Below are 20,184 nucleotides of genomic sequence, written 5' to 3'. Positions count from 1 at the left end.
GTCTGCGCGGCCGTCCCGGGCCCCGGGACGCGCGCTCCCCGCGTCCCTTCCGGGCAGCACGTGTCCGGACCCCGTTTCCCGGAGGTCGCCGCCGAGCCGAGGTCACTTGGAGCTGGACAGCCGCCTCCCCCGCTCCCGCAGGCGCGGAGAGCCTCGCCCTTCCTGGTTCCGATACCTGGGGCCTTCGTGCCGGGGCCCCCCCCCCCCCACCCGCCCCCTCCCCGGCCTTCGGGGCAGCTCTGCCACCGCACCCCCTCCCCCGTCCCCGCCCGCGTCCGGGCTGGCAGCGCTGGGAGCGGCGGACACCCAGAACGGCCCTTCTGTTTGGAGGCCTGGGTGGGGAAGAGGGCAGGATCGGAGGCTGGAGCTTGGGAAGTTTTCTAGAGCTGTTCTCACCTGCTTCCTGCAGGGGAAGCCCAAGCAGCCTTCTGGTGGCCTGCCCTCCCCCCACCCCGGGGTCCTACAGCCCAGGCCTGGCAGAGCTGGGCTGCTGTCTATCCCCGAAGCCTGCTCTTGTCCTCGGTGCTGCGCGGTGGGCCTCTGGGCTGGGAGGGCCGGTGAGGCACCTGTCCTGAGTCCCAGGAGGAACCCGGGACTGCTGTGCCGTGGGACCAGGTCTGCCTCGGACCTTTCACCTGGGAGCCCCTGGGTGCCTCCCTCCAGATGAGGGAGTGCAGACACACCCCTCTCCTCCCCTGACTCCCCATTCCCCATCCGGAAGCAGGGAAGAGGGAGGAGGAGGAGGCTTTCCCAAGCCCTGGAGGGCAGAGTCAGCTGCTGTCTCCAGTGTGTGCTGAGCCCTCTGGGCCTGGTGTGGTCAGCGGGCAGCGTGCCCTGCTGCACGTCCACAGCCCCTCGTGGCCACAGCACTTGGTGCCCGTTGGCCGGGCCTGTCAGCTCCTGAGGGCACGGCCCAGGGGCTGAGGTGAGCAGCCGTGGAGTGGAGGGAGGCCTTGCAGAAGCATCGCCCATGAGATCAGACCATGGGAAAGGCCAGACACATCCCAGGAGGGCTGGATCCCCGACTCCCTTCTTCCATGATGGAACGGCAGCCCCTGAGGGGTTGAGAAGGTGAAACGGCACGCATTTAGGTACAGGTGCAAAGCCCTGTGGACGGCGGGGGCCTGCCCTCTCCCGGCACAGACTGAACAGAGGCTGGGGGATGGGTGGGGGCGGCTGAGGGGTCAGAGAGCAAGTGTGCTGCCCACCTGACAGGCGGAGCGGGTGAGAGCGGAGCCTGTCTGAGCTGCGGGTCTCCACTCGGCCAGCCCGGCCCTGGTGCCTCGGCCCATCTGGGCCGTGCTTCCTGGACGCGGATGCAGGGTGGCTGTCCGTGCACCTGCGTGCTGACCGCGGCCACCTTGCCTCGACCCTCTCCCTGCCAGCGTCCTCACTTCCCCAGACCCGGGCGGCCTCTGCGTCTCTCCTGTGTGCTCTCTGTGACGTGTAGGTGGGGGACCTAAGTTCCACAGACTTCCAGTTTAGGGCTCAGGGCCGACGCTGGAAGGAAGGTGCAGGGGCCAGCTGCTATTCCGGGGAGAGTGGAGCCTTTCTGTCCCATAAGGCCCGAAACCGGGCAGTGGGTGCCCGCCCTGGGCCGGCCCGCTCTCTTGCCAGGGCTGCCCTGACCATGTCGCTCCAGAGGGCAGGTTCTCGGTTTAAGGGTTCCCCATTGCCTTCCAAATAAAGGTTGACCTCACGGAGACCTGAGGGCACCACATGTGCCCTCCTGTGTGGGTGCCAGGCAGACAGCCGCCGTGCAGAGCGGGAACCGTGAGGTGCACTTCCCCCCCGGATGCCAAAGTCTGCATTTGTTGGAAGGTGCGAAAACCAGACACCCTCATGGAGCGGAGGGCCAGACCTGGTCATGGTTGGGCCGTGACCCGAGCACTTCCCCGGGGCCTTGGTTTCCCCTTCTGTAAACGGAGTGGGGGGGGGCAGCCTCACCCTTCCTGTCAGCCAGTTGTTCAAGGACACAGGAGCACTTTGTGCAGAAGTGACTAGAAGACTGTAAAACGGCACGGTCTGCCTACCGCCCCCACCGTCGGTCTCCCCTGGGGTGAGCGGGGCCCTCCCTGCCCCCCAGAAACACACAGGACCGGCCTGTTCCCGGTGATCGGTGTGGCCCGGGATGTCCTGTCTCTGTAGGCAAGGACCCGCTCGCTCCCCTCCCCCTCTCGGCTTCCCAGCCGGCTCGGCTACAAGTGAACCCACAATTAAAGTTGCTTGTCTGAGCCACCACTGGCCACCACTTTCTCACACGTTTTATTTTTCTGGGAGCCGCTGAAAAAAGTCACGTGATGAGCAGACGCATGGACTTCACAGCGGTCCCTCTGGCAGCAGGGGGGTGGGGGGGGGGGCCCCGGGGGGGGGCGGGGGGGTGGCGCTGGGGGGGGGCCGGGGGCGCCCGGGCCCCGCGCCCCCCTAACCCCCCCCCCCCCCCCCCCCGGGCTTAGGGCTGGGTTTATTTTGAGAAAGAAAAGCGGATTAAAGGACAATTAAAAGGCCCTTTTAAGACGCAGCACAGGGAGGTGTACAGGGCAGGGGCAACCCGCCCTCAGGCCGGCCTCCGTGGGGACAGCACAGACCTGCTCTGAGTCTCGCTGAGACAGAACCGGGTCTGAAAGGCTGAACGTGTTAGCATAGCCCCGGAGGCCCTTTGCTGTCCGGGGCTCCAGGCGGGCCCGCCGGGCAGGCTGTGAGACGATCGTGACCGCAGGGCTGGCCCGTCCAGTGGCACGCACAGCCACGGGCACCCAGAGAGACCTCCAGCTGGATGGTGGGCCTGGGTCCCCAGCCTGTGCCCTCCCACCCCCCGGTCCCCACCTGTGCCCTCTGTCCTCACCTCCTGTGTCAGAGGTGGGGCTTGGACCTTGAGCCCGCAGTGGGCCCCAGCTGGCCTCGCCCCAGGGTACCAGGGAGCAGAAAGCCTGGGCCATCCAGGGCCAGTGAGCCAGGTGTCTGGCTGGGGGCCCGGGGCTGGGGTGGGGACGTGGGGGGAGGGCGCTGTGCTGGTGTCTCATCGAGGGCACCCCAGCTGTCGGGTGTGCGGTGCCCTCTGGGCCCCTGCCCTGATTTTGTTCTCTGACACTCCACTTCCCTTCCTTTGGGGGTTCATGGGACATTTGTGATTCCTTTAGCGATAGGGTTCTCTCGCTAAAGTCAAGCGTGAAGGCTGTGAGCGTGGCCAGCTCGGGCCCTGGCTGGCCTCTGTGCTCTGCCCCCCGACATCTGGGTGCCCCTGCACTTGGACCCCCTGGCAGTGGACATCGGGCAGCAGGACCCTCCACTCGCTGTGACTGAGGAGGTGTCCGGGGTACATCCTGCTGCTGGCCTCCCCCGCTGGGGCTCCCCAGGTACTCTAGCCTCCCTTTGAGACCTTGGCTTCCCGTCTGTAGAATGGAGAGAGTGGCGGGCACACCTGCTTTCCGGGGAGCCCCGTGCCGTGAGCCTACACTGGCTCCTCCTGAGGGCCGCCGTGCAGCTGGGGTGTCTGGGGCCTGCTGTCTCCCCACTGCCTTCCAGGCCGCACACCCGGCGAGGCTTGTGTAACCGGGGTAAAGGGCCAGAGATGTCACTTTGGGGTCACCACGAGGAGCCCACACACTGTGAGGGACCCCAGACGCTGTGGAGCCCCCGCAGGACACCGAGCACATAGGCCCTGCCTGCCTCCACCAGCTCAGGGGCCAGAGAGGGGGGCTCGGGGGGCTTGGACGCACCCAGTCTTCCTCCAGGGAAAAGGCTCCGTGAGCGTGGGACAGCACGGGATGTGTGTGCGTGCTCCGGGCGGGGACTGCCAGGGAGGAAGGCGGGATGAGCAGGGGGGTGGTCCCCTGGGGGAGACCAGCCTGGGGCACCTCCGTGATCTGGCCCCCAGACCCAGTGTCAGAAGATGGGACCCAGGGGGCGTGGCTCTGGGGACACTGGGCAGGGTCCTTGCGGCCTTTGCCGAGCCTCCGTGGCTGCCGCTGTGACCATGTGGCCACTGGGACACTTGCTCCCTGGGCCAGGCCCCGTCCCACCGTCAGAGAGCAGCGGGGGGACCACTGTGCAGCCCCCACAGGGCCACCCCCAACAGCTGCACTGCATCTCGTAAGCACCACTGTATGCTGGGGCCCAAGGTCACGGTGGGGGCCCGCGACCCCCGTGGAGGGGACCTCAAGCAGACCCCTCTGCCCTCTGTGGGTGTCAGTCTCAGAACCAGCCATGAGGAAGGGGGCTGAGATTCCTCTGGGCGTGGAGCATTTCCTTCCTGCTGCGCCTTCTCCTGCCCCCGGGCAGCTGCCAGGGCATGGAGGGGGGTGTGGCTGGGTGACGGGGAAGAGGGAGTCCTGCTGGAGTCTGGTGGCTTCTGTTTGCACGTGTGGGCTGGAGGGAGGCAGCTGGGGCCCACTTAGCTACACTGCCTGAGGCTGCTGGGTCCCCTGGTAGAGGCTGCCCTGGGGGCACTGTCCTCTCCCTGGCTCACAGCCCTCCCCCGGGGGTGGGGGGGGGCAGGGAGCTTGTGGCCTTGGGCCAGTGGGTGCTGTCCTTGGTGTGCTCCCTGAGCTGCCCCCCAGTGCCATGGGCTGGGGGGGTCTGCAGCAGAGGGGGAGAGGTGGGTTTGGAAGGTGCCGCCCTGTGTCTCACGGCCCCTGCTTTTCATCTTGGGCCAAGCACCCACCTCGTTGTCCTCCCCCAAGGGCAGGGCCTGGCCTGTGGGTCTAGGAGGCGGGCAGGGGGCGGGGGTCGCTCTGCTGAGCTGCGGGGGCCGCACGGGGAACCTGGGAGCGGATGAGGCGGTAAAGGGTCTGGAACGTTCGCACACACCTGGTCTCTGGCTCGGGCCACTTCCGAATGCTCCTGCTGCGGCTCACCTTGCACCTGACCGGGCTCCCTGGGGCTGGACCTCGAACTCCTGGCTCGGTGCCCTGTGAGGTTCAGGGGAGGAAGGCCCCGGGTCCTGATGTGTCTGTACCTCCACTGATGGATGTCGCCCCGACCCCCTTGCAGGTATGAACGCGGCTGTCAGAGCTGTGACGCGCATGGGCATCTACGTGGGAGCCAAAGTCTTCCTTATCTACGAGGTGAGGCGCCGTGCAGGGTCTCTGGCCCCCACACCACCACTAAAGGGGGCCGTGCACAGTGGGGAGGGACTGGGCCACCTGGCCACTGGTCGTGGTTTAGAGAGCAGGGATGCTGACGTGGGGGCTGGTTAGGACGTGACAGGCGGGGAGGGGCTGGGCCCTGGCTCTGGGGAGCGGGTAAGGAGCCCACCCTGGGTGCTTGTGGGGGGGACCGTGGCCCTTGACATGCAGGAGGGTAGGAAGCTGTGGCCCTCAGGGATTTGGGGCCTCAACCCCACCAGTTGTCCTTCTGTTGGCTTCCTCCATCCACTCAGCCCTCCTGCACCCTTAGCAGCACTGGGCACACCGTGTGTGTGAATTACCTAGTAATAACATCTGGGCAACAGAATATCACCGGGTAACAGAGTATCTCGGGGTAAGAGCATCATCGCTCCATTTTGTTCTGCAGAATGGAGGCCCCTTGCCCCCCCCCACCTATTTCAGGTTTGGGGTGACCCTTCCCTCCAGCCTGGTGCCCCCACACCCATACATGTGGAATCCCTTGCACTGTGTTGCCTGTGTTGTGTTACTTTGTTTTCGCTTTTGACTAGGACCGTAGCAAACTGTAGCGACCCTGATCTTCCCTCCCACCGTGGGCTGGCTCCGGGGCCCCTTCATCCCCGCCCCAGGGTAGGCGGGTCCACACCCTGCGCTGGGTGGTGCAGGGATGTCAGAGGCAGTGAATGAGCCAGTGGTTAGGCAGCCCCCTCCCATGGGGCTCTGGACCCTCCGACCAGGCTTGGGTGGCTGGGCTCCTGCAAAGCCCCAGGTCTCAAAGTCTCAGGAGCCTCACAGGTGGGGCCCACGCCCTGGTAATGGTCTAGAATGTTCTGGGGGACAGGGTGGGATTCTCAAGGGAGTGGCCTCATTCCATGGACAAGCAGCCTCCAGATAGGGAGGCCCCGCCCCTCCTCCCTGGGCTTGTGTGCGCGTGACAGGTGTGTCCTTCATCTCCGTGACCTCCGTTTCTTCTGTTAGGTGGGGATGTCGGGGCACAACTGCTGTGACATCGTGAGTGAAAGCACTCGTCACACAGTCGTGACACCACGAGGGCTCAGGAAGAGGGATTGCTTTTACTGGCCCAGGAACCAACACCAGACCTCACAGATGTGCTGCCAGAGGGCTGGGCCCGCACGAGGGGCTGGAGAGGGAGAAGGCTTGGGGGGCGGGGTGATACGAAGTGCATAGGAGCATGCAAAGACATTCTAGAAGGTTCCGAGGCTAGGAAAGGACAGTTGTGCCAGTCAGACTTTGATTTCAGCTGAGCTGACCGGCTGTCTCGGGGTTCCCGGGGATGCTGGGCGCACAGTGGGGCAGGGGACAGACCAGCACTCTGCTTGGGCTCGGTGCCCAGTCCTGGGCTTTTGCAGACTGAGATCTGCCTGTTTGTAGCTGCTTGCTCTGGGCAGGGTCTGCTGCGGGTTTTCAGGTCATTTTCCTGCCTTTTTCTGCACGGGTTGTGGGGAGGGGCTGGCTTGTGTCCTAGTGGCAGAAAATTCTGGAGGGAGTCGGGGAGGCAGGGAGGGGTAAAGGTCCTGGCCTGGCCTAAGTGGGAGAAAGTAGCTTGGTGGTCCCTCAGACTGGGGGCCGCGGTCCCTCTGTGGCCCCAAGGGCCTTCTTCTGGTTCTGGCTCCTGGCGGGGGGGTACCTGCCCCCCACCTCCACCCCCAGGAATGGGGCCATTTGCCCCGTCTGCCCCAGAGCCCCGCTGCCCAAGACCCTGCAGCCCCGGGTGATGAAACAGGGTGAACTGGCTGGAAGGGACGAAGCAGAGGGGACGGGGCAGATATCCAGAGCCACACTGGGCTCTGGCCCCAGGCAGGACAGTGGCTCACTCACGGCTTCACTGGAGGAGCTGGGAGGACTGCAGGGAGGCGGTGGCCCCGTTCCTCTCAGCGCAGTGGGGCTGAGTCTTTTCGTTGTTTATAAGTGCACGTGCCTTACGTCCAGACGGTATGGAGACCTCCAGTTAAGACAGGTGGGCCCCCTGATGGCAGAACAGGCCTCCTCCCAGGGCCGTCCAGGAGGCAGGTGGCTTGTGTCCCAAGGAAGTAGCACAGGGCCATCAGGGAAGTCAAGCCAGAACCACCTGCAGGGACTGACGTGCAGCCCCCCCCCCCCCTCCCCGGGGATGGAGACTGGCCCAGAAGTCCCGGCCAAGTTGCTGGTGGGCGGGGAGGGGACCACGAGCATGTGTGGCCATGCGGTCCGCTGCTCACGCACCAGGAGACCACGGGCATCCCCCTTGGGCGTGTGTGTTCTCAGCAGCCTCGTCTCTGAGCCTCAAACTGGAGACCTCCCACATGCCCATCAGCAGCGGACGGATCGCAGCCCTATGGGACCGCATGATGACAGGGACCCGTGCAGACACCGGGCTGAGGGGGAGGAGCCAGACTCAAGAGCAGACACTCTGGCTGTCCCCCCGCCATCCCCCCACCCCATCCAATCAATCCCTTTAGGAGGCAGGATGGCGGCTTCCTCTGTGACGAGGGTCCCGGGCAGAGGGCCGCTGGGCACTGGGCTCGTTATGTTGCCGGTCTGGGTGACCTGGTGTGCGTGGCTCCAGAACTCAGCAGGCGGCCGGCTCCAACACCAGCCTCTGCCCTGTGTAAACTCTCTGGTAAATAGGCTCTCGAGCCCTGCAGAGGGTGTTCTGGAAGGACCAGCTGGGCACCTGGGTCTCTCCAGCCAACAGCCCGTGACCGCTGGCTGCTGGCCACCCTGCTTCATCACCCAGGGCCCGGGGCTTGGCGGGGGGACCTCGGGGGGCAGGACCCGTGGGCCCACTTCCAGCCAGATGGGGTTTGGGCAAAACACCCCAGTGCCCTGCCCGCAGCCGACGGTGCTGTGGGGCGCCTGTCTCGCCCCGTCCCTCTCTGGTTTCAGGGCTACGAGGGCCTCGTGGAAGGAGGCGAGAACATTAAGCAGGCCAACTGGCTCAGCGTGTCCAACATCATCCAGCTGGTAAGGCCTGCCGTGGGACGGCCCCTTCCTGCCCGGGGGCACATGTGTAGACGCGTGTGTGCGCGCCCACGGAAACACACACGCACGCCTTGCACCTCGGGTGGCTAGGCTCCAGACTGACCAGGTCATTGGCTGCTCCGGGGTCATGGGGACACGGTGGCCTCTGCGACAGGAGATGATGGAGCTTTCGGCGCAGGGTGGGCAGGGGGGCAGGACTCTCCGGGAGAGGTGTGCCGTGGCCTCTGGACGGCCTCTCCCGGCCTCCACCTGGTTTTCCCCGTGGTCGTGGTCCTGAGCTTCCCAGTGACCGAGGCGGCAGGCAGGCTGCTGCTGTCCTTCCCCACCTTGCCAGGGCCAGGGGCTCCTGGGAGGGGCGGTCCTTGCCCCCAGAGCTGGGTCGTGTGCATCCTTGTCACCTGTTTCTCCCAGGCTGCCAGCTGACGCCCTGTGTACTCAAGCGGCCAGTTATCATCATGAGCCCTGAATGGGTCAGCGGGAGTGGTGAGGGGCCAGGGCTGGACCCCGGTGCCCAGGCATGGCCACCCCACCGGTGCTGCCCACCCCTCCTGCCCAGGGCAGGCGCTACCTGTGGACCTTGCCCCCCTGGGCACCCGAGGGATAGGTCCAGTTTGCTGTCCCCATTCCGTTCAGTCCACTGGGGTGGGGATGAGCTTCCTTCTCGGGTGCCATTAGACCCGCCCCCCCTCCCCCATCCCGGAGTGGGGCTGCCGCCTGGCCACTCCCCTGTCCTCCACCCCGGGGGTCTAGGGAGGCGTCCCTCAGGCCTCAGACCCCGATCTGGCCATTTGCTCTTCTCTAACCCGGTGTCTGAGGGTGGTTGTGGCCTCTCTGCTCTGAGTGAGCAGCGCTGGGGAGGGGGCTCTGGGCCGAGTACTAAACTGGGCTGTGAGGCTTGCCTAAAGGTCAGCAGGTGGAGGAAGCTGGAAAGAGCTGGTGTTTGGGGAGGAGTAGGGAGCCCAGAACATGGAGGCAGGAGGGGCAGGAGGGAGGCAGGAGGGGCAGGAGGGAGACAGAGGGGGCAGGAGGGAGACAGAGGGGGCAGAGGGGGCAGGAGGGAGACGGGGCAGGAGGGGCTCCCGGGAGGAATGCTGGGCATTTTCAGGAGGGCCCCAGGGAAGCTCCCGCCACCCTTCCTTTCCCGCCCCGAGGTGCTGTTGGGGACACACGGGGAGGATTCGCTCTCTGCCTCCAGGGTGGTGCCCCTGCACCAGCCCACTGACTCAGGAGTCTGGCCGGAGCCTGTGAGGGCCGTGTGCCGGGGGAGCCCGGGACTGAAGGCAGGTCCCCCTGGGGCTCGGGGAGCTTCCCGCATCGAGCCCGCCCGTGTGCACACGTGTACTTGTGTGCTCACGCTCATGTGTACGTGCGCGCACACGCGTGTCATAGATTTCCGAGCCTCCTCACTTCCCGACACGGGGAGATCCTTCTCCTCGTTGCAAATACCAGGAGAGAGGCACAGGGAGGTGGGGACGCGTGTCCAGGCTTCCAGAGAAGTCCCTGGCCTTCTGTGAGTTGTGCGGGGTCTGCCCGTCCCTCCCTGCCCCCGCGGTGCCCCCGCGGCGCCCCCAGGCTCCCTCTCGTCCCCACAGGGCGGCACGGTCATCGGCAGTGCCCGCTGCCAGGCCTTCACCACGCGGGAGGGGCGCCTGGCGGCGGCCTACAACCTGGTCCAGCGTGGCATCACCAACCTGTGTGTCATCGGCGGGGACGGCAGCCTGACGGGCGCCAACATCTTCCGCCGCGAGTGGGGCAGCCTGCTGGAGGAGCTGGTGGCAGCAGGTGGGTCAGGGCCGGGGGGTGGGGCACGGCGGCCCCAGCACCCCTGTGCCACTGCTGCAGGGCAGTGGGGACGGGCCGGTGAGATGCGTCTGGCCGCTGGCCGCTGGCCGGGAGGAGGGGGCCTGGCCTGGCCCCAGGTCAGGGCAACCCCGGCCGTCTCCGGGAGCCTCGGGCTGGGCTCGGCGGGGAGTGAGGTCAGTGATCGAGCCCAGGGCCTCTGGGAGCGCAGCGTCGGGGACCCCCGGGCAGCGTTTGTGCTCCTGGTGGGGACGACGGTTCCAGGGTGACATCCTCTGCTGTATGGACACGCCCTGTCTGTCACTGATTCCCGGGCGTGGGTTACAGACCTGGTCACCGTTCTCGGGGACAGAAGAGCTAAGCGTTGGTAACGAAAGACAGAGTCCCAAGGTTGCCGGTCGGAAAGTGACCTCTTGGAGTTCAGTTCGGTGGCCCTAGTGGGGACCTGGCGATGAGGGGTGCCCCCTCCAAGGCTCTCTGGGAGGCCTCGTGGCCTCAGTGTCTGCGGTTCAGCCGCCCCGCCCCTCCCCCACCCCTGCGGCAGGACCTGGGGACCCGGTGCGGTACAGGGGGCCTCGGAGCCTGGGACCGGCGGGGGGGCCACGCTGCTAGGGGGCTGGGGGTGGGCGACAGGGGGCCAAGGGAGCAGGGTTAGGCCGGCGGGGCCTCAGGGCTGGCTCCTCGTGCAGGCAAGATCTCGGAGAGCACGGCGCAGACCTACTCGCACCTGAACATCGTGGGGCTGGTGGGCTCCATCGACAACGACTTCTGCGGCACCGACATGACCATCGGCACGGACTCGGCCCTGCACCGCATCATGGAGGTCATCGACGCCATTACCACCACCGCCCAGAGGTGAGCGAGCCCCCCTTCCCCCGCCAGCGAGCTGGGGTCCTGTCTCCCAGCCACGGGGCCCCAGCTGTGCACCCGGTCTCCGTTAGGCCGCCCACTGGCCCCGGAGCAACCGTGCGTCCCCGAGGGGCCTTCAGGCTGCCGGCGGGGACCCCCGGGCCCAGGCAGGGCGTGTGGCCTTCGGCCCCAGGAGCAGATCAGTGAAAACCGGCCCAAAGGCGGGCTGTGAGCCCAGGCACGGGTGGCCCGCACTGCAGGGTCTCGGCTGCCCTGGGCGTGGGAAGGACCGTCTCTCCTACATCTGCTGTGTCGCCAGGGCGTTTCCCTGGCAGGGCGGGGGCCGTGGGCAGCGTGGCACTGCCCCTGTGCCTGGGCTGCTTCTGCTGGGCTGTGCCCACTTGTGCAGCTGGCCCGGGGGCAGCACTGACGCGTCCCCCTGTTCCGTGTCCACAGCCACCAGAGGACCTTTGTGCTGGAGGTGATGGGGCGGCACTGTGGGTAAGGGGACCGCCCTGCCGGGCGGGAGGGCGGGGAGGGTCTCCTGGGGAGCAGGCCTGGGGCTGCGGCGCCTCCGCGGGGCCCGAACGGTGCAGGTGCTGACTTGGTGCCGAGGGACTGGGGGCTCGGGTGTGGTGAGTCCCATCACAGCTCAGAGCCATACGTGGTGCTGGCTACACCCCGCCGCCCGCTGGAGCCCCTAAGCGTCCTGCTCGCCCAGGTACCTGGCCCTGGTGTCCGCCCTGGCCTCGGGGGCTGACTGGCTGTTCATCCCCGAGGCGCCCCCCGAGGATGGCTGGGAGAACTTCATGTGTGAGAGACTTGGGGAGGTGAGTGTGTGTGGGGGGGGGTTCTCCTGGAGGTTCCTGCCACGAACCGCTGGGACGCAGAGAGATGGGTGTCCCCCAGGAGCGTGGCCTTGGGCAGAGGAAGCAGGGGAGGGCGCTCAGGACGCGGGCCTGGGCGGGCCTGGGCTCAGCTCCTTGGTCAGTGCTGACATGGGGAGGGGGCAGGCGTGGGACATGGTCGTGCCGGCCTCCGGGGGCTGTGGCCGCTGAGCCTGAGCCAAGGGAAGTGGCCTCATGACGATGGGTGGATGGGACACCGGGCAGTGACCCCAGCAGACGAGGACCCAAATGGGCCATGGGGGCAGGATGGGGAGGCAGTGGGGGCTGAGGCTTTGTCTGGGGGAGGAGCAGGGTGTTTGGAATACAGTTCGGGCGGCCCCCCGATGGAGTCTGCCCCGGGGACCCCCAAGATGCCCCAGCCGGCACGGGCTGGCCCCTCAGCCAGGCCAGGGCTCGGTGGAGGACAGGAGGACCCTGAGGTGGGGGGACTATGCTGGGAGTTGGGGGGCCTTCAGATCAAGGGGCTGCGGTCTGGGTTTGAGGCAGGGGGCCTCGCGGTTGTGCGCCGGAGTTCACGTTCAGGCCAGGACTGCGACCTCAGGGCGAGCACAAGGCAGCCCAGGGGCTCGGCCCTTTCTTCAGTTCAGGAGCCCCGGGAGGTCAGTCTGACGGGTGAGCCCGGGGCTGGCTCTCGAGTGTCCCTGTCCCCGTGTGACAGAGAGGGTGGCATCAGTCTCATCCACTGCGGTGTTGCCTCCAGCCCCTTGGCCTTGCATCTCTGCCCAGGGCTGGTGAAGCCGAGGGCAGGGCCACGCGGAGCCCAGCGGGTGGGGCTGGCCGGAGGCCCATGTTGTCCTTGGGTAGAGTCCGGGGCCTCGTGGCTTTCACCACGTGGAGCGAGGCTCTGTAGCATGGTCTCTGGCTGACCTCAGCCTTGGCTCACTCGCTGCGACTTTGGGGCTGGGCCTTTCCTGAGGTGCCTGCCCTCAGGGTCAGTTCTTTCCTGCTGTGTGAGGCCCTCAGGCCCTCCCTAGGCTTCCCTGAGCCTCAGACACCCTCTGTGAGGTGCGGGTGCTACCCCTTTTTTACCCACCTCCCCGCCTCTTCTGTTCCACCTGCGGCCCTGCCTCTGGCTCCCTCACCTCACCTGTACCAGCATCACCTCCTCCAGGCAGCCCTCCACTCCCACTTGTCCCTCCCACTGCCCTGGACCCCACAGGAGCGGCTCAGGCCCTGTCTTCTCTGAGGCTCTTTGGATGCTGGGGGGCAGACACGGCTTGTCGGCCAGAGTGAATATTTTGTATGCTTTCGAAGAAACAAATGATTGAGAAGTGTTCTCCCCAGAGAGCTTTGGATTTGTGATGATTAATCCCACCAAGGGCTGGTGCAGGATGCTGTGGGTCCCCTCGGTGCCCCATTGGCCCCTCCACAGCCCGGGGAGGGGGTCTCACGCCAACAGTGCCGGGTGTCCAGGGAGGCCTGGGTGGTGGCCAGCACTGTGAGGTCACTCCATTCTAGGGCTAAGAAAACGGAGGCCCGGAGGCCTGCCTCAGTGTGTCAGGCCAGCTGCCTGAGGATTGATTGGCTCGCGGACCTAAGTTCAGGGTCCCTCTGGCCCCGTCCCAGCTCCCGGCTCCCGAGTCCCGAGGGGGCTGCAGGTGTTCCCTGGGAGCACGTGCAGCGACCTCCCTGTACCGTCTGCCCAGTTCCCAGCCCCAGGGCCCCCCGTCCTCCCCTGCTGCCCCCACCTGCCAGGTGTGCGGGCAGAGAGCCCTCCTCCAGCGCCTCCCCCACCCCCGGGGCAGCAGGGGGAGCAGGGTCCCCGTCGGCACATCTCAGTCCACGCCTGCCCTCTTATGTGGATTGTGGGCCCCTTGGTGTGGACCCCAGGGGAGGCTTGCAGACGGCAGGTGTCCCGGGCAGATGTCTGCAGGCGGGCCGCTGAGCCCTGGGGCATCTCTGACCTAGACTCGGAGCAGAGGGTCCCGACTGAACATCATCATCATCGCGGAGGGCGCCATTGACCGTAACGGGAAGCCCATCTCGTCCCGTTATGTGAAGGACGTGAGTTTGGGGGGAGGGGTCACATGGGGTGGGTGGGGCCTCGGTGGGATGGGCACCCCTTTATCTCCAGTGCCAAGTGCTCTTGCTGGGGCCCGCCCCCAGCACCCCATAGACAGCAGGCTCCTGGAGGGAGCTTCTTCATTCCCGGTGATAGCCAGATGCGGGGTAGGTGTGCCAGGGGCCCCCCGAGAAGGCCTGGCCCCGAGGCTGAGGTGTGGCCCCACATCTGTCGCGAGCCGCCTGCCCCTGGCTCCCAGTCTCCATTCAGAACACGTTCCCTGCAGGGCCAGGCCTGCTCCCCATCCCAGAGGCCGAGTCCAGGCCCCCAGTGCCATCCCAACGACGGGGCCCTGCCCCTGCCGGTGACCCCTCGGGGGGACGGTGATTCCCACCCTGTGCAGGGCTCACAGCCGAATAACAGACTGCGGGGAGCCCTTCTTCCCTGTGACCTCCACCCACCTGCCACGGTCCACCCCCCGGGCCCCGGGCCCCCGTCCTGACAGGGCACAGCCCCTGGGAGCCTCTCCTCCCTTTCTTGGCTGCCACACTGTCCGCGTGTCCCCGGTCAGGAGCCAGCCCACCTGCTGCGTCTGCACAGACTCAGGGCCTGGGGGAGCCTGACCCGGGGGGCCGAGGACCAGGATGCTGCCAGCAACAGGACCGGGGCTGTAGGGACACCATCACACGTCCACACATGCAGAGAAATGCCCCCCTGCCCCACGGGAGCTCCACATGCACACACACACACGCCCCGTGGGCACGAATCCTGAGCCGGCTCACGGGGCCCTGGGGGGCTGACACCCTGGTATCTCTGAGATCGGGAGGGGCGAGGACCAGGGTTAGGGGCCCGAGGGGTGGCAGGGCAGTGAGGGTGGGTGCTGAACCCAAGGACCCCCCCCCCCCCCCCCCCCCCGGCCCCGACTCTCTCCCCATGAGCAGCTGGTGGTCCAGAGGCTGGGCTTCGACACCCGTGTGACTGTGCTGGGCCACGTGCAGAGGGGAGGGACCCCTTCGGCGTTTGACCGCATCCTGGTAGGTGGGGCCCTGCTCTGTCCCGGGCGTGCACGAGTGGGTGAGCGCGGCGGGCATTTCCTCGCTGCCGCTGGTCTCACAGATGAAATGGAGACAGGGCCCCTCCATTTCTGTGTGGGTGGGAAACACAGGGCTGGGGACCTGTGTCCCCGCCCCTCACCTCAGCAACCTCGGCTCGGCTCCTGGGCCTCCCGGTGATGGCTTTTGGCCCCCGGAAAAGGGGGCGGTGCGTGGAGGGCAGGACCCCGGCTCCGCCCCTCTAGGGTCTGAAGTCTGGTGGTTCTGAGTGTGGCCCACAGTGCCAGCACGACAGTTCTTATGACCTGGGGGAGGCCCTGGGGAGGCAGAGACCTGGCCTGTGGCCTGAGTGCCGTCACTGATCAGCCCAGCTGATCACTGCTGGGTCCCACCTCGTCCTCTGCAAAGTGGGAATCCTGTGCCACCAGTTGGAGACAGGGTCTGGGGCCCGGAAAGTCCCCACGGGTGGTAAAGTGTCCACACACGAGGGCTGGTTACCCTGCGCCTGGGGCCTGCACCTGCCTTCCCCAGGAGACCCCGTGTGCTGTCCCCCTAGTCCCACACAGAGAAGCAGGGACGCTGACCCTGGACAGGGGCCTTGCCCGCCTGGCTGGGCACTTTTTGCAGCCTGCACGAGGCTTCAGCACTTGGGAGAGCCTCCTGAGGACCCCAGGATGGCGGGACGGAGCACTGTCCGCCTCGCAAACCTGGGGGGCAGACATGTGAAGGGACGGGTCTAGGTGTCCCCTGCTTATGAGAACAGAGTGGCCTGCCAGTTTCGTAGAAGCTGGTGGAAGACACAAGGCGCCCGGGTCAGAGACAGAGGAGAGCAGGTCCTGAATGTCTTGGCCAGCCCAGCCCACCGGCCCTCCTTCTCACGCATGCTGAGGTGTGGGGTGGGGACACAGGAGCCGTGACCTGGAGCCCAAGCCAGCAGCCTTGTCTGGAAGCCCGTCCCGCCTCCCACCCGTCGCCGTCAGGCTGAGCGACTGTGGTGTCCTAGCGGGGCTGTCCGAGACCCCGGAGGGGCTGTTGTGAACGGTGGTCCCATGAAGTCATTTCTGGGATCACCTGCTCCAGAAGCTTGGACCGGCCTGTGTGTGCGTGCACGTGGCTCGGGGGTGGGCCGCCCCTCCCTGAGCCCCGCCCGCCCCTCTCCCTGCTCAGAGCAGCAAGATGGGCATGGAGGCGGTGATGGCACTTCTGGAGGCCACTCCCGACACGCAGGCCTGCGTGGTCAGCCTGTCGGGGAACCAGTCCGTGCGGCTGCCCCTCATGGAGTGTGTGCAGGTGGTGAGTGCCCAGCCCCGCCTCGGGCCGACCAGGGTGGGGGCGCTCCCTGCAGAGATGCCTCCGGGGGGGGGGGGCTTTGCCCCCCTGCTCTGCTCACCCGCCCCCTTCCCGGCTGGCCGGGACCACCCGTCCCTCCAGGTCCTGTCAGGGCACAGGCCCCGTCCCCACCTCATGTCCCCACCCTGTCCCGCTGCTCCCCTGTCACATGCCTCCTCCTGTCGCATTTTGGGGTATCGGGAGCCTACGGCCCTCCAGGGAGGGGAGGGAGGCATGAGCGTGTCCTCAAGGTGGGCCCCACGAGAGGTGTGGGGGCGGCCCGAGCTCACTGAGCTCCTGGAGTCGGGCGGCGGCCGTGAGCGTGCCCCGGGCCTCCTCCAGCCTGTACCTCTCTTTTGGTGAAGACAAAGGAGGTACAGAAGGCCATGGATGAGAAGAGGTTCGACGAGGCTATCCAGCTCCGTGGCAGGTGAGGGGCTCCCGGGGCCCGGCGCCGAGCGCAGTCTGTTCCACAGGCCCTCGGCAGACGCCCACGTGGCTGTGCCCCTGGCCCTCAGGGCGCACGCCCTGGCAGAGACCCTTCCTTCCAAGTGTGTGTGGCCAAGCGTAGAAGTGGGGCAGCAGGACGGAGGCTCAGGGTCCCTGTGATGGGGGAAGCGGGCGGGCTGCGAGGTGGACAGGAGCTGCCACGCAGGGTGGAGGGGAGGGGGGCGGCTGGGGCGGGAACCCGGAGGGGCGTCCACAGAAGGAAACGGTGGGGGTCAACCTGCAGCGGCCGGGAGGGCTGGACCCCCAGCACCCCCTCCCCACCCCCCTGCACAGGCCGGATGCGGGGCTGTCGCTTTGCTAAGAGGGGCGTGGGGGCCGTGCTCTTCGGGGCTTTTCGTAGCCACCAGAGTGGGGTGGTGAGCCACGCCGGCGTCCAGCTTCTTCGTGGCCGCGTGGTGGGGCCACGGGCTGTGCTGAGCTGTGTGGCTGTGGGCTGTGGGCTGCATGAGGCATGACCGGCTTCCCTTCCAGGAGCTTTGAGAACAACTGGAACATTTACAAGCTGCTCGCACACCAGAAGGTCTCCACAGAGAAGGTGAGGGGGGGTGAGCCGCAGGGCCCTCGTCACTGTCACCTCTGGAGCCTGCCCCTGGGTCCGCCCGCCCGCGGAGCCGGGGTCTGCCCCGGGAGCAGGAAGCTCTGAGCTGGCCCTGTGGACCCTCCCTCCTGTCTGGGTCAGAGCCATGAGCTGAGAGGCTTGGCCTCTGCCTGACCAGCGGGTCCCAGACAGCCGGCGTCTGGGCCTGGAGGTGACCTTGGCCGGTCACGTATCAAACAGCTGGAGGAAATTAAGTCAGGCCTATAGGCTTAGGTCAGGACAGAGGGGAGCTAGTGCTTATGAAATGTTATAAAACAGCCCAAAACCTCATGAAATGGGCTTTCTTCAAAATAAGAATGATAACGGGACTTGTTTCTGAAACCCGGGGACGAGGAAAGGGTCCCGCTGGGACCGTCCCAGCCAGCGGGGCCCTGGCCCCCATCTGTCCCAGGGACTGGTCAGGGACAGGCCGTACCCCCAGTAGAGCAGAGCTGTCTCCATGTCCCCTCCTGGAACCGCTGGCGTGACCACATCTGGGGCCACAGGGCTGTGTGACCAGGACCCACCAGAGCCACATGTGACCACGGAGTGCTGGCCACGAGGCTGCCTGTAGCAAGGTGGGCTGTATGTGCCACACGCACCGGGTTCTGGGGACACGGTGTGGAAAACCGTGGAATAGTCCGTTGGTAATTTCTTAGGCTGATTCTAGGTCGGGGTGATGTTTTGGTTACCTCCCGCGACTCCGGTACTAAAATAGTATCACCCGCTTCTTTGCACTTGATGAATGTGGCCCCCTCCGCTATGCATCCGTGACGCTCGCCAAGATCTTGGGGCGCTGGCTGCTCTGAGCCCAGGGTGTGGGGTGATTGCTGGAGGCTTCGGGACAGGCGCTGGCTCTGGCCCGAACCTGCGCGCTGCCCCCCACAAGCTGCACTTGGCTGAGAGCGACCAGAGGACTTGAGCTGATGAGCCAGGCGGGCCTGCGCTGTGGCTCATTTGGGTCTCTGCCAGGAACTTGTGGGACAGATGTGTGCCCTTCCCAGCGGAGTCCACTCGCTGGACGGTGTGCAGGCAGGCAGGGGAGCCTGGCCCCTTTTCCGGGGGCCACCCCCTCGCTGACTTGTGTCAGCCCCCCAGCCCCATGCTCACGCTGCCGTCTCCTTCCTCTTGTCTGAAGACCAACTTCTCCCTGGCCATCCTGAACGTGGGCGCCCCGGCGGCCGGCATGAATGCGGCTGTGCGCTCGGCGGTGCGGTCTGGCATCTCCCAGGGCCACACGGTGTATGTCGTGCACGATGGCTTTGAAGGCCTGGCCAAGGGTCAGGTAGGTGCGGCTGTGACGGCAACCAATGGTTCCGCGTGTGTGCTGGTGTGTTTATAACCCACCCCCAGCTTGTAACAAGGACCGGGGGGCTCACGGTAGAAGTCTCAGGCAATGCCCCGGGGCAGGTCCCTGAAGAAAGCAGATGAGAGGCCCTCGGGAGAGGGGCCTGGGGCTCTGCTCTGACCTGCAGTGATGGTCAGCGCCTGGCCCGGCCCCCTACAGCTGCACCTCCCCACCGCAGGTACAGGAAGTGAGTTGGCACGATGTGGCCGGCTGGCTGGGCCGTGGCGGCTCCATGCTGGGGACCAAGAGGTGAGCTGCTGGCTGACGGGCCCGGCTCCCTGGCCACCGTGGGCAGCGGGGGGTGGGGGATCCAGAGGCAGGCTCAGGAGGAGTGGACGTTGCCGGGGGAAACCAGCCCCGTGGCCTGGACTAGGTCCTCGCTTCTGGCTGGTGGACGGCCCGCGGTGGGCTGCACCCCCTCCTGAGACCACCTGTGCACAGGAGACTGGCCCAGGTGGCCCCCCGCCCGCAGAAAGCATCTTGTCAGGCAGCTGGTGGGCAGCTCCCCCTCCCCTGTCCCACCGTGGGCCCCACTGACTCCCGGGCGCTGAACGAGAATCACAGCAGCACATCTAGGGCTGGGTCCCCCCACCGCCACCCGCGCGTCTCGATCAGGTGCGGTGTGGGAGCGTGTCCTTCTGTCCAGGCGCTCTGGGCCACATTTATCTGACTTCTGTCCACTGCAGGACACTGCCCAAGAGCTACATGCAGAAGGTAGTGGAAAACATCCGTACCTACAACATCCAGGCCCTGCTAGTCATCGGCGGCTTTGAGGTGCGGGCCACTGCAGGGAACGAGGTTGGGGCAAGGACCCTGGAGAATGTCTTCTCTGCCTGGGGCCGCTGGGGTGGCCCTTCTGGAAACCCCATGCTCCTGGCTGGGGAGTCACACGAGTCAGCCGACTGATGGGGCCATGGGGCTCCCTGTGGTGTTCTGCTCTGGGAAGGTTTTTCCCTTCTCCTATAGGCTTCACAGAGTTTAAATCGGTGCTGGCTCCCGGGTGCTGGAGAGGGGGAGGGGGAGGGGAGAAGCAGGGGGGGTGGGGGGCAGCTCTGACCTTCTGAGCAGCAGCTCTTGGTAGGGGTGGGCAGCCCCAGGGCAGGAAACCCTGTGGCCTCCTGGTCCATCCCCACTCTCCTCTGGCCTGTGCCCCGCCTGTGAGGTGGGGTCCCAGGGAGGTGGGGTCCCAGGGAGGTGGGGCCCCAGGGAGGTGGAGTCCCAGGGAGGTGGGGCCACTGGGAGGTGGGGTCCCTGGGAGGTGGGCCAACTGGGAGGTGGGGTCCAGGGAGGTGGGGTCCAGGGAAGTGGGGTCCCTGGGAGGTGCGGCCACTGGGAGGTGGGATCCTTAGGAGGTGGGGTCCCTGGGAGGTGGGGCCACAGGGGGGCGGGGTCCCAGGGAGGCGGGGCCATGGGAGGCGTGGTCCTTGGGAGGAGGGGCCACTGGGAGGTGGGGCCCCTGGGAGGTGAGATCCTTAGGAGGTGGGGTCCCTGGGAGGTGGGGTCCCAGGGAGGTGGGGTCCCTAGGAGGTGGGGCCACTGAGAGGTGGGGCCACTGGGAGGTGAGTTCCCTGGGAAGTTAGGTCCTGGTGAGGTGGGGTTCCCTGGGAGGTGGGGTCCCTTAGAGGTGAGGCCACTGGGAGGCGGGGCCACTGGGAGGTGGGGTTCCAGGGAGGTGGGGCCCCTGGGAGGTGGAGTCCCTGTGAGGTGGTGTCCCTGGGGGCG

The 20,184-nt window shown here is 66.5% G+C and overlaps 1 protein-coding gene across 1 annotated transcript in view; it reads left to right on the top strand.

Moving 5' to 3' along the window:
- Positions 1-1,066: 1,066 nt before the first annotated feature.
- Positions 1,067-20,184, top strand: part of PFKL (phosphofructokinase, liver type) — a 24,266-nt gene continuing 5,148 nt past the window's right edge. The window contains exons 1-15 of the mRNA XM_040483782.1: positions 1,067-1,091; positions 4,993-5,066; positions 7,992-8,069; positions 9,680-9,869; positions 10,577-10,742; positions 11,193-11,237; positions 11,458-11,566; positions 13,553-13,648; positions 14,588-14,680; positions 15,866-15,991; positions 16,393-16,457; positions 17,009-17,072; positions 18,253-18,399; positions 18,641-18,711; positions 19,149-19,236. Of these exons, the coding sequence (XP_040339716.1) occupies positions 4,995-5,066; positions 7,992-8,069; positions 9,680-9,869; positions 10,577-10,742; positions 11,193-11,237; positions 11,458-11,566; positions 13,553-13,648; positions 14,588-14,680; positions 15,866-15,991; positions 16,393-16,457; positions 17,009-17,072; positions 18,253-18,399; positions 18,641-18,711; positions 19,149-19,236 (1,410 nt within the window). The 5' untranslated portion in view covers positions 1,067-1,091; positions 4,993-4,994. The remainder of the gene's footprint in view (positions 1,092-4,992; positions 5,067-7,991; positions 8,070-9,679; positions 9,870-10,576; positions 10,743-11,192; positions 11,238-11,457; positions 11,567-13,552; positions 13,649-14,587; positions 14,681-15,865; positions 15,992-16,392; positions 16,458-17,008; positions 17,073-18,252; positions 18,400-18,640; positions 18,712-19,148; positions 19,237-20,184) is intronic.

Source organism: Herpailurus yagouaroundi, unplaced genomic scaffold, assembly GCF_014898765.1.
Source record: "Herpailurus yagouaroundi ecotype Mexico unplaced genomic scaffold, PumYag 162, whole genome shotgun sequence".
Lineage (NCBI taxonomy): Eukaryota > Metazoa > Chordata > Mammalia > Carnivora > Felidae > Herpailurus > Herpailurus yagouaroundi.
This window is presented reverse-complemented; position numbering and strand designations above follow the sequence as displayed.